Source organism: Prinia subflava, chromosome 17, assembly GCF_021018805.1.
Source record: "Prinia subflava isolate CZ2003 ecotype Zambia chromosome 17, Cam_Psub_1.2, whole genome shotgun sequence".
Classification (NCBI taxonomy): domain Eukaryota; kingdom Metazoa; phylum Chordata; class Aves; order Passeriformes; family Cisticolidae; genus Prinia; species Prinia subflava.
This window is the reverse complement of record NC_086263.1, coordinates 6,334,325-6,346,740: the sequence shown is the minus strand read 5'-3', so window position 1 is coordinate 6,346,740 and position 12,416 is coordinate 6,334,325. Positions and strand designations below refer to the sequence as shown.

Genomic DNA, 12,416 nt, shown 5'->3' with positions numbered 1-12,416 from the left:
AGTCAAATATCAAAGCCAGACAGTGCTAAAGCTCCACTAATGTTGAGTAGTACACAGTAACTACTCCTTGTGTGCTCAACAGAACATTCCTACGTTCACACCTGAGCGTGACTTTTCCCCCTTTTCCTGTAAACCCAGACTACATTACTAGTCTGACCTACAATGCTTTCAAAATTACTTCTGCAGTGCTACTGCCTCATTAGTTTTGTATTCACGGACTTGATTTCTGTGTCTTTGGTAAAATGCATTGCATTTCAGTTATTCTTGCTCATTTTGAATGTTTTTCCAGTTTAGAGACAAGGACCGGAATCTGTAAGTCATCTTGATAAAGCAAGTGCAAGATCCAAATCTGGTGCAGGGCGTCCTGCTCGTTACCGTCAGAACATTCATGTCCTCCTTGTAAGATGACTGAAAACTATCAGGCACTTTTTCTCAATGAGCTACATATTCACAAGTGATTTCATTTAGAAAGTGCTTCGTCTCTTAATGGCCTTCTTTCCTCGTTCAGTACCAAAAGAAGCTATCAAGACAGCTCTCATTTTTCTTGCAATAGTGGAACACTTAAAATGGAACAGAGAAATTAAATTTTTTATCCCTTGCCACCCTTCCAACTCTCCAGTGGCAGAGCTAGGAAAAAGCTGTTCCACCTCCCGCAGCCAGCAGTAACTCAGGGCTGTGGGCTCCGGAGCACAGGTTAGAGCTCTCCACTCACAGCGCTCCTCCTGCAGCGGCCGTGCGTCCTGCGGCCCGGGGCACATCCCGGCCGTGACTCACCGCTGCCTACCGACATCCCCACACACCCAGCCTGCCGCCTCCCCGCCTCAGGCGCCACCAGGAAACAAAGTTCTCCCTCACGAGGAATGGGGTATTTTTGTATTTATCACGCCTCGCACTCTACTCCACCGAAGACTCTGTGGCATTACTAAAAACAAAACAAAGACGTACGGCAGCCCAGAGTGTGACATTACATGACGAACTGCGTCTGCCCTGAAGACCTTCTGGGCCGGAAAGGCCGGTTTCCGTGGGGCAGACACCACACCACGGGGGCTCCGCCGCCGGGGATCGCCCCGGGCGCTTTCCTCCCGGAGAGCTGCGGCAAAACGCCCCGGCCAGGGCAGCGAGCGCCCGGGGAGCGTCGCCCGCCGAGCCGCCCCCTCCGCTCCCGACCCCGCAGCCGTCTCCGAGGGGACCTGCCCCGAGCAGCTCCGCGGACGGACCCCGACCGCAACCATCCCCTCCGAGCCCCTCACAGCCGCACCACCCTCCACCCTCACCGCCGGCCCGAGCCCGCGGCTGCCCCCCGCTCACTTGAGGTGGTCCAAGGAGTGGATGCTGCGGGCGGCCTTTCCGTGCCCGCCGCCCACCCAGCTGCGGGAGCGGCCGAACATGCTGGCGGCGGAGGGCTGCTCCGGCCCGCAGCCCTACGGCCTCATAGCCCCGCGGGGCGGGCGGGCGAGCGGCGGGCGGGGACGGGCGCGGAGCCTCAGCGGCGGCACCGGCGCGCACGGCGCATGCGCAGCCAGGGCACGCCGGAAAGCGCCGGCCCGGCCCCGCCCCGGGGACTGCGAGTCCCAGGGAGCACCGCGGGGCGGGGCCACGCCCTCACGCGGGCGGGGCGGGGCCTGCGCCGGGGGTGGCTCGCTAACAACAACGTAAGAGTAAACGGAAACCGAACCAGGAAAAAACAACAGTAAACTTGTATATCCTAAATGCGTTGTAATTTGAGGTAAAATTTGGTCCCTGGCATTCCTTGTTCGGTTTCCGTAACCCAAACGAAGCCGTTCTGTTGGGTCAGATCCTGTGCTGCAAGACGCAGCGTCAGGAATTCAACTGCTGACGTTCCCTTGCTGAGGTTTTTCCAGTAAGGACTTTGAATCGACTTAAAAATTAAGGAAGAACAAAGAGAAGGGGACCCTTGACTGTTTCGACCTAGTTTGGGATTTTTAAATTTTTTTTTTTTTTTGCTTTAGCCAGCAAAATAAATCTATGTAAAAGCTGAAGAGTTTGTCAGCCAGTATAAAAAATGCACGAGTTTAAAATCCCGCCTTCGGTTATATTTTAGTATGCGTAAAGCCTTGGTCAGCAAAGAAACACCCGCAGCGCAGCCGAGCGGGTCCGGGCCCGCAGTGCTGCTCCAGGAGGGCCTCGGTCACAGCAGAGGTCGTGAAACACTTGCAGGGGCGAGGGCACGGCCCGAAGCTGCCCGCGCCGCCCGCTCCGCAGCCCGCGGCACGGCTCGGGCAGGCAGCAGCGCGCAGGCGAGGGTCGCGCAGCGCAGGCCGCCCCTGCCCCCTGCAGCCCCGTGCAGCCGCAGCGGGACCCGAACGCCGCCAACGCCGCGGAGGGGCCGGCGCCCCGCGCCAGCAGCAGCGCGGCGCTGGTAAACACCGGCGGCGTGCGGCGGGGCAGGCGCGGGGCGGGGAGCGAGGGGCGGGCGGCAGCGCGGTGCTGCCGCGCAGGCCGGACTCGCTGGCGGGTGCTCCGCGCCGACCTCCCAGCGCGCCTGCGGGCTCCTTCCGCAAAGTTTGCGGGCGGGAGGAGGAGGCAGCCGCGGCGGGACTGCAGTAGCCGGGCTGGAGATGCCGCTGATCAGCCGCCTGCCAGCGGCGGGGCTGCGGCAGCGCCGCTGAACCCGCGCTGGCCGCCCGCCCGCCCGCCGGGGCGCCTCTTCCTCCGGGGACTGAAGGGACCGAGCCGGCCGCTCCGCGCCCCTGCGGGGCTCGCCTCTTCCCGGGGTCCGGATCCCGCTCCTCAGGAATTCTGCCCTTCGCTGCCACCGGGGCTGCGGCGTGCAGTCCTGCCCCGCTCCCAGCTCCGCCGCTGCCGCCCGCCCCCCCGCGCCGGCCGGGCGGGTCGGTGCCCGCTGCCCCCGCAGCCCCCACGGCTGCATGACCGCCGCGGTCTCCGCACGTCTGGATTCGGTGGAGTCCTGGGCCTTCCATGCACTGCTGGTGCTGCCCTATATGTTTTACGTGGGCTTGTTCTTTGTCAACGTGCTGATCCTGTACTATGCCTTCCTGATGGAGTACATCGTCCTCAATGTGGGCATCGTTTTCTTGCCCGAGGATATGGACCAGGCTCTGGTGGATCTGGGGATGCTCTCCGACCCTGGCTCCGTGCTCTACGAGACGGACAGCGAGCTGGATGTCTTTGACGGGTACTTGGAGTGACGGCCCAGAGCGCTCCGAAGCGACTGAGCTGTGCCGCCGTCCGGCCCGGGGCAGGGGCCCGGCGTGCCCGCATGGCCGCAGCTCGGGGCCCGCCGCGGCCCCGCGGAGCCCTCGCTCCCTCGCGGCTCCACCTGCACTTCCCTTCCAAATGACACCCGCCCCGCCGGGCCGGGCGCCACAGGGGCAGCCGGGACCCGCTGCCGCCGGGCAGGCCCGCGGAGATGCAGAGGGCTCGCAAGGGAAGTAAGTAATGTCCTACTGTCCGGCCGGGCACGGCGCGGGGGACACGCTCCGCCGCAGCTCCCGGCACGGGCGAGCGCTGCGGGCAAAGGGCCGGAGCCGCCCCCGGCGGGCCCCGCTCCGTGTCCCCTGCGCGGCGGGGACAGCGTCCCTCTCCCTCGGGACTCATCCCCGAGCCGCTGCAGCCGTGCTGCTGGGGGCTGTCTGTACAGCCGGGCAGCAACTTTGCTGATCCCGTGCTGAAAGCAGCCCTGAATCGAAACGAGCATCCCGGTTAATATTTATTGCAATTCAGAGACCTTCCTCGATCCAGAAATACATCCTAATTTGCTGCCCTTTAAAACCACTCTCCTGGATAATGACAAACTACCCAGCTCACCATTCTTCTCGTTTTAATTGTAGCACAAGGGTTTGCTTGATCAGGTTTTTTTTTGTAGTTTTGAGTGATTCTAAAACTCTAGAAATGTAAGGGTTTAGCATTTTTAAAACATTGAAATGCATTTGGGAAGAAAAATCACTATTTCTAGCTAGTACTTTCTGTGCCAAATGTATGTTAATGAAAACATTCACAGTTTAAATTAAAATGTGTTAGCAAATCTGCCAGCAGATTTTTTAGCAAAATATTGTCTGCAAATCTGAAATCCAGTTCAGAGTATCTTAATTTTTCTGTTTGAAATGATGGAAATAGGAAATTCAGTTTTAAGGTTACAAGTATAAACTTGGTGACCACACCATACAAATACCACTTAATATCAAACTATTTTCAGCAATCTTCTAATTTAACAAACCCAAACAAACCTTTCCTGTAGTTCTGTCCTTCGTATAGGTTAAAATTATCTCCTGAATATTTCTAGTCAGATTCCGTGTAAAGCAATATTAGCTGATTTTGGTCAACAGTTTAGAAGGAAAAATTTGACATTTTTGTTGTTGGAGTAGCATTGCAGAAACACAGCTGAACAAGGCTTGGCCAGAGGCATGTGGGAGCCTAAGGAGAGAGTGAACAGATTTTGTTGCTACTGAAGAAATCTCACTGCATATAGTCACTGCAAATGGAAGTGTCTATGCCAACATTTGGTGGTCCATCCCAAGTAACTGGATTAGAATCACTTCTGTTAGAATAGAAAGTGTGGAGCAGAACAGTCCTCCTCACAAAACATCACTGTGAACAAAACACTTTTGTGGTTGTCGCCTTCTTTTTCAGCTGGACAAATAATACACATGCTTTGTATTCCAGGAAAGAAATTCCTAAAAATTAATGGTAATTTAAACAAAATCTTTGGTGCTAAAATCTATACCCATTTTCTTCCCCAAAATACCTTTCCCCAAACTCCAAATCTTAGTGCTCCAATACCTTTTAGTAGAGGGATTAAAAATACTGTTTAAAATCACATTTTTTCTGTCTAGAATTTGTCTTGATGAGTTGTGTCTAGTTTTCAGGAAGACCTAAGGAGCGCACCAGACACAATTTTCCTCAGTGGGTTTTTCTTACAGTACAAATACATAATTTGATATGAGCACAGTTCTGTTCAGTGTAGATTAATGGGTTTCTTAAAATTTTCCTTTGTATTAATAAGATAAGCAGCTCTGGAAACTTGGTAGTATAACTATAAAACCCTCCATAGGCAGAAATCAAAACGCAGAGGTTTTCTCAAAGCTCAGAATTAAGGCTCAGTCTGTACCCACCAAGAGCTAATGGAGCTCTGCACAGGTACCAGCTCCAGCCTTGAGGTTTCATTTGGAAGCTGTCATGGTAGATGGTGGTTTTCACTGAGAATCAAATCACAAATCCCAAAAGTTAGATCAATTCTTAGGCAGCAAAAAATTTACTGTACTTCATCTATTTATATATTTAATTACACTCACAGACTTAGCAACCAGGCCACAAATTGCATAATTATTTAGCTACCAGGCAAAGACCCAGCGTTATCACCATGACAGGGATGTGAGTTCATATCCTGGTTACAGGTTTCCTCACTGTTCTGTGCCATTCCTCCTCACCAGTTCCGTGGTAGCAAAGCAGGCAGAAGAGGGCCCTAATTTGGAGCTGTGTTTTCTGCTTTGGGAGCAGCAGTAAGGCCCTGAAAGGGCAGATTTAAATTCTTGTGGTGCCTTGCCTGCAGTGACCCGAGTTTGTGTGAGTGCTAACCCCTGCTTTTCTGGCGGGGGAAGGTTTCCCACCTGCCCTGCTCCCTTGCACGCAGAAGTGCTGAGGATTCACAAGACACTGCAGGAGGAATGGCTCTGTTTTGCCAGCAGTGATGAAAAATAGGTAGGCCTACTCTTTGCATTAAAGAGCAGTGTTCTTCATGTGACTCACCAGTGATTTCTGAGAACAACCAAAGCGCTATGATTAGCCTGAGCTGAAACCTTGCAGCGTCCTCCGTGCCTGGGAGAGCGGCGCCTCGCACCCTGGCTGAGCGACGTGTGACAGGAAAACAGAGGGGGCAAATCCCAGGAGGCTGCTCTGCAGCGTGTGGAAAGGCTAATTTAGATGTAAAAATAAAACGTGGATCAGAACAGCTCTGTGCTCTCTGGCAGCAAACCCCTCACTTGAATAAACTCAACAGAAGCAAAATGATGTCCAAGCTTCTGAGCATAATTGGTGGCAGAGATTAAAGGCAGACAGATAAGTAAGCAGCTGAAAAATGTTTCCTGGCCTATTCAAATGAAGAAATTCATCTGTATAAACTGAACAGAATTGAGCTAGTTTGTGTCATCTACTGCTTTTGTGTGAGTGTGCCAGGCTATTTGCTATATTTGAAGCCCCCTGGAATAAGGTCATATGACTGTTCTCATACTTTCATACAATCAGATGTGACTCATCAGAAAGTTCTCCTATCAGAAGGAAAACGGGCAAAGGTAATCAATAATGAAAACTGAATAAGAAAGACTGAATTTATGTAATCTTGCAGTACATGATTTACCTGTATTTTTTCATAGGATGAATTATGATGAATAGCTTCAGTGAGCAGAATCCAGCACTCAAAAACCTGTGACTCAGCACTTCCAATGAATGCCAGCATCTAAATTCTGAATCAGAAAAAAAATAGCTTAACTCCCCAGCTCATCAATGTAGTGGCAATTAGAACTGCAGGCTCAGTGTCCGTGAGACAGCCACCCCCTGTGCCTCTGTTCTGAAGCAGAGATGTCCTGCAAAGGACAGATCAGAAGAATGATGTCACTAGCACTGTCAGGATACATTTAAATGTATCAGAATCCACTTCCTGACTTCTTTCTTTTCAGACTTTAAATATTAAAAATAATGAGCAGAGCAGTTTGTTTCTTAATTTACCTTGCCCTTTTTTACTATTTTTCGCCTTTTTGTCGAGTTCACCAAGATGATTTGTTGACTCCCTGATACAGATCAGTGGCTGTTTTATGAATTACAGTAGCAACAGGACTAAGAGCAATGGCTACGATTTTTAGAACAGTGTTTTGAATTTTTAGATATTATTAAAATGAATAGAAGTCCAGTGCTCAAGCTCTGCTTTAAAGAAACATGTACTTAACAGGAATGCCATTGTAGATGGAATGAAGACAAAACGTGTTCAGCTGTCCATACAGACTCATAAACCACAACCATGGACAGTTCTAAGTGATTTTCTACCAAATGCATTTATTTATATAATGTCAAGAGAGTAAGCAGATTTTTCAAAAAGCTTTCCAAATGGTGCTGTTAATAATGTGAATTAAAATGAGGCACAGAAATTAGAGAACCATTAAATTTTTGATAGACATAGTTTAGGCTGAGCATTGCATGTGTTAAAAGCCTCAGCCACAAATAACTGTAAAGAATAATTTTTTTAAAGTCTGTGGTTCTTTCCTATAAAAATCAAGCTTTCTGTAATAAACTTGCTTCAATAGGTGGCAATAGCCAATTACCACTTTTAAGCTGTCAAAGGAATTAAGAAACGAATCCAATTTAATTCTTCATATTTGTTTCCTCTGGAGGAGGGACAAAGTGACACCATCGTTCAGCAAATAACTATCAATCCTAAAATAGAAGAAAAGAATAATGTGTTTAGAGACATTTAGTCTCTAACTCTGCATTTGTCTCCTCACAATGATCCTGGTTTATAAGGAGTACCACTATCCCAAAGGATTACATATGCACAAGTTGCTAAATGTTTCCAGTCGTTCAGGGAAACTGTCAGACTGTCTTTCTTTTCACAGTTGAATTTTATTACTTTGGCTACAGATTTGGAAAGAAAAAATAGCTGAATAGTTTGAGTGATGCTCTCTGAAGACACAAGCATGTGTCTCATATATGTAATAAAAAGGGCAAAGACAAATAGGAGCCATATATGGGAAATAACGGTATAGTGGAAAATGATGATGTGCACTGAGTGATGGATTGCTGGGGAAGCTCCAGGTCAGTTCACAGACTTAAAGCTAAATACTCTTTGCAGGGTCGGAAAGAAAGAGCCAAGGTTGCTCAAGCAGTAGAGCCCAAATAGGCCACAAGAGCTGAAACGCTGCTGCAGAAAGTGAGGAAGCACCAGCAGTCAGTGTCAGGTTGTGAAACAGTCACACCATGTGTCCTTTGCTCCAGCCTGCATTGTGAGGAGCAGTAATTTCAAAGGTAGAATTAACAAAGATAGCGTGATTGAGCTATTCCTGCTAGTCATACTACAGCCATACTGTTCAGTGCTTGCAGCTATGTAACACTAGGCTCTTGAAAGTTCCAGTTCTGAGATTTAAAACATATTTTAAAATATTTCTACCTCTTCATTTTCCAGCTTTCTGAAATTTTTGGAGTTTTCTATTAAAAAAATAGGTTCTCATGAAATTTGAGGGACAGATTTCTAATCTGAAAAATCAGAAAGGCAAGACTGAATATCCTGGCAAACTGTATAATTTACACCCCATTTAATATCTGCCACAACAAATTACAGTCTTGGACTAGCAGCCCTGCAGCAGTGTTTAGAACTACCATTAGACAGCTTTACACTTTGCTTTGGAGGCCCAATACATTTTGCTGTGCTATTTTTAAGTCAGCCTAGAATCTGATCTACGGTGCAGAATATTAACAACTGCACTGAACCGTCTCCTGGAGATAAGTTTTTAGTTCCACTTGGAAAACAATCAGATAAACATGAAATGAGTAACCTGGTAGAGCTGTTATTCCCCCTTTTCATGTCCTCATTTTAAGAGAAAGGCATTTGAGCAGGTGTGTTCTGTTAGCAGGGACTGTAGCTGACAGACATTTGACAGAAATGCCTCACTGGACACGAAAGTGCTTCTTGTTTCTGACCTAGTATCTGCAGTAAGTGGCACAGGAACATGGGAGGTGTTGTGATGAGTCAGAGCACGATCTCACAGCCCTGTGTTCCACCTCTGGGAGTGCTCATGTCCCTGACCAAAATCTGCAGGCTGCTCTCTGTGCTTCCCCAAATCCACAATGCAGGATGTTAGAAGGCACATTGCTGCCCAGCCCTTTAGCAAATGTTTTCCAAACCAAACACCCTTTGCCCACTCTGTGTTATGAAATCCTTCTGGATTTCCTTCCTATCAGGACATGTTCTGAATACTTGAAAGCTTGTTTTCTGCAGTCTTGAAGATTTCTCTATTCATCCTCTTCTCTGAGTCAGTAATGGTGATGAATAAAAATTGATCCCTGGTATACTCTGCTACTGAGTTCTTGCCTACCAAGCTTTATTCTCTGCTTCCAATCTTTTAATCTGCTTTCAGTCCATAAAAGAGCCTTTCCCCCAGTCCTGTGTCAACCTGTTTGCTTTTGGCTTCCTGTAATGCCTCTGTTAATGACACTGGTGTCTGTCCAAGCTCATGCAGAACGTGTGATTTCATTCTTCCTTCAGACCCAGCAAGGGGAAGGAGGGAGGAGCTGTCCATTCAGACTTGCTGCACTCCACACAGAAATGTCCTGAGCTGCAGGGACCTGCTCGTGGTCTGCTGTACCTCAGCTCCTCCTCAGCACACACTCAGCCCCAGTCATCTCCTCTCAGAGCTGCACCAGTCTAACTTTACTAATTAGTCATCTGTAAAATCACAAGGCTAAGTGAATACTGTCATTAGTGCCCAGCACCTTCATAATCCACAGCTCTGGTTCTACTTAAAGGAATCTCTTCAGCCTTGATGATTGCAAATTCACCTCCTAATGGCAGTGGGATACTTTGACTCAGTCTAGGCAAATTCGATAAACTGGGATAAAGCAATATAACACTAACTTATTCTGTGCAGTAAGACCAAGAAGTTACCCCAAAATGTTGTTTAGCTCTGTAACTACTTACCAGGGGATCCAAAATAGTTGGAACAATGCGACTCCAAAGTAGAAGAGAAAGTGACCAAAATCAGAGACTACGTTTAATATAGGCAATCCTTAATTAACATGATGATCCAAAAAATAAAAACTCTCTAATGAATGGTATCTAGTCAAGATAATGCAGCCAGTTCAAACATCAGTTTTAATTAGTAGGTCTAATGATATCAAATCTGGATGAAATAGCTTATCCCACTGTATGTCACAGCTGTTTTTACTCTTGGGAACATCCCCTAGTAACTGGTGTGATGCACTGTGGTTCACAGCTTTCTCTCCAACCCCTCACACTGGTATCTTCATGGCTCTGTTAAATTCCCAAGGACTGGTGTGCTCTGACATTAACAGAAACTGTGACATTGATTTCTCTGAAAGGTTGTGCAGGTCTTTACTTCTCAAAGAATTATTACCCATAGTCACAAAAGGGGTTGATTTTTATTTTTTTTTCTAATAAGTCAACAACGTGGTGCTGTATGTCACATACTCAGTGACTTTTCTGTTCATTTTAGGTACGGAGGGTTACTCTGTATTTATGTGTTTTCTTTTAAACAGATTCATTAAACACCTGAAATGGATTATGACCAGGCTAATGGATCAAGTCCTGGAAAGAAACTATACTCTGAAATGTAGAGATGAAAATAAGGACAAGAGAACAAGAAGAAGAGTTGTCCTCAGACCTTGTCAGTCGTGACTTCTCTTCGTGGTCTTTGCCTCTTGTGTGTGCACTTTCTGCAGTGATTCATGCACCGTCCTGGGCTTCCATAGGTAATTTGGGGATGAACTATATGAAAAAGTAAGATAAACTATGTTCTATTAAAACAGAAAATCAAGATGTTACCCAGGTTTGATAAACTTTTGAATGAATACCATGTCACCCAAATGGACACACTCCATATAGCTTAAGCCAGTTTTACAATCACACGTTGAAAATTCTACCAGCCAGTAGTTCAAAGGCAGTGCTTTCTCAGGGGAAAATATGCAAGAGTGACTGAAGGAGGTTCTGTTCAGGGAGTATTATGGCTAGAACTGTGCTAGTAAGATATTTTATTTAAAATGAGAGTTTTGAAATAGATCAGGGAGTGAATTTTATATAAGTCAGGTGGATTCATTATTTAACACAGGATACTTTGCAGATTGTTTAAGCTCACGTTCCTATGTACAGATGTGAAAGCAATACAATAAAGACTGACCTTTTCCATGAAATATTAAGCAGTCGTGTTGGAGTTGTTCTTCTTCAGTTTGAAAAGAAAATAATTGAAATATGCTTTCAAGGAAGTTCCAGTTTTCCTGCAGGTACCTTCAAGCAGTTCCAGATTGCCGAGATGGCCAGCAGGTAGGAAATCCTTCTCATGAACAGCTACTTAAAAAATCAGACCTGAACTGAAACATCAGGCACGGGGAGGAGGCAAGGGGGGTAACCCACATGTTATTAGGACAGGCATTGGATTGTTTTTGTTTTATTGTCATCACGCTTTTTAGAAAAGTCTGACTTTTGTAACCGTGCAATTTTTAAACTGAGTTGATGTATCAGAACATTTTGGATGAAGCAGAATTGAAAACAATTCTGCTGACACTCTGCATGATGTGTGTCCTCTGCAGTCTGTGTGTGCCATCTGCTCCCAGCGTGGGCTCCCCGCTGCAGGCAGATGGTGTCAGGAGTCTCTTTTCAGCCAGTGGGAGGGAACAAGAAGGGTGATGGTTCAGATCCCCCGCGAAACAATGACAAACTTGTGTATCCTGATACTCCCAGGGTGTTGCATTCAAATAGCACATTTTAGCTCCTAGGCAGCAGAAATTAGCTCCCAGTTCCCAAAATTCTGTGCTCCAAATGCAGTTTTCAGCTGCTCCTGTGAGAGGGGAAGCACTGACACTGAACCAAGTAGTGTTTCTCCAAGATAGGTTTCATCAGGTGCAGTTCAGGACCTTTAAACACTGACAAGTGTTTTGTTCCACACAATCCCTGGACAACAATTCAGGAATGAAGTCACTTAGGGCACAATATTCTAACACATAAAGATACATGTAGGGAAGACAAGTTCCCATTTAGGTACCTATAGAAAGAATAACCAAGTTTAAAAACTTGTCAAGCTTGTGTTCATTTGCTACTAACATAGATAAGGCTGAGTTTTGCTGCTGCAGGGGGCGTTGCTGCTGCCTCTGTAATTATTAATTCAGTGTTCACAGAGATGGTCTCACTAGTTTTTCAGGGTCCCACATGTGCCTTTTTAAGAACATGGTTCAGTTTGTCACTATTGGTTCTTACTGCAGTACCTAGAAGTTTGTAATAGTCTTTGCACTGGGTTTGTGCCACACAATGCACAATAAAACAATACAAATTTCCCTGAGTCGGTCACTTTGGAGATTCTGAATCTTAGATCAAGATTTCTGATTTCTCAGAACAGCTCAGCTTCATGCATTTAAAGGATGAGGAGAGTGTTACAGACTCTGACTACCATGATAACACAATCCTTGGTGTTTTAGCAAGGCTTCTTTGACAACAAAAAGAGATGGACATAAAGAGAGCAGCATTTTTCGCATCCTAAAAGATTTTTTTTAGAACCGAGATTTGATCTCAACAGCTTCTTAGGGCTGAGAATTAGCCAGTGAATTCAGTTTCTGTACACAGGGCACTATTTGACAAAAGCATTTTGGAGGAGCTTGGTGCCATAAGAATATCCAGACTTTGAACATGGATTAATTTTAGAACTTTTAACTGCAAAGATTTAGAA

The 12,416-nt window shown here is 46.8% G+C and overlaps 2 protein-coding genes across 7 annotated transcripts in view; one reads left to right on the top strand and one right to left on the bottom strand.

Moving 5' to 3' along the window:
- Window positions 1-1,519, bottom strand: part of CLEC16A (C-type lectin domain containing 16A) — a 60,037-nt gene extending 58,518 nt beyond the window's left edge. For 4 of the 6 annotated variants that reach the window (XM_063414845.1, XM_063414844.1, XM_063414841.1 and 1 more), the window contains exon 1: window positions 1,309-1,518. In XM_063414845.1, coding sequence (XP_063270915.1) covers window positions 1,309-1,388 — 80 coding nt within the window. In that variant the 5' untranslated portion in view covers window positions 1,389-1,518. Of the gene's footprint in view, window positions 1-1,308 lie in introns of all 6 variants that reach the window. The other 2 variants (XM_063414843.1, XM_063414839.1) reach the window with 2 other exon arrangements.
- A 1,231-nt stretch (window positions 1,520-2,750) lies between these two features.
- On the top strand, window positions 2,751-10,890 carry DEXI (Dexi homolog). Its single transcript, XM_063414846.1, has 2 exons — window positions 2,751-3,413; window positions 10,240-10,890. The coding sequence occupies exon 1, from the start codon at window positions 2,889-2,891 to the stop codon at window positions 3,168-3,170; it is 282 nt and encodes a 93-aa protein (XP_063270916.1). The 5' UTR covers window positions 2,751-2,888; the 3' UTR covers window positions 3,171-3,413; window positions 10,240-10,890.
- The last annotated feature ends 1,526 nt before the right edge of the window (window positions 10,891-12,416 follow it).

Excerpts from the sequence above, each read along its gene's own strand:
- DEXI (XM_063414846.1), top strand. The coding sequence starts at position 2,889 with ATGACCGCCGCGGTCTCCGCACGTCTGGATTCGGTGGAGTCCTGGGCC.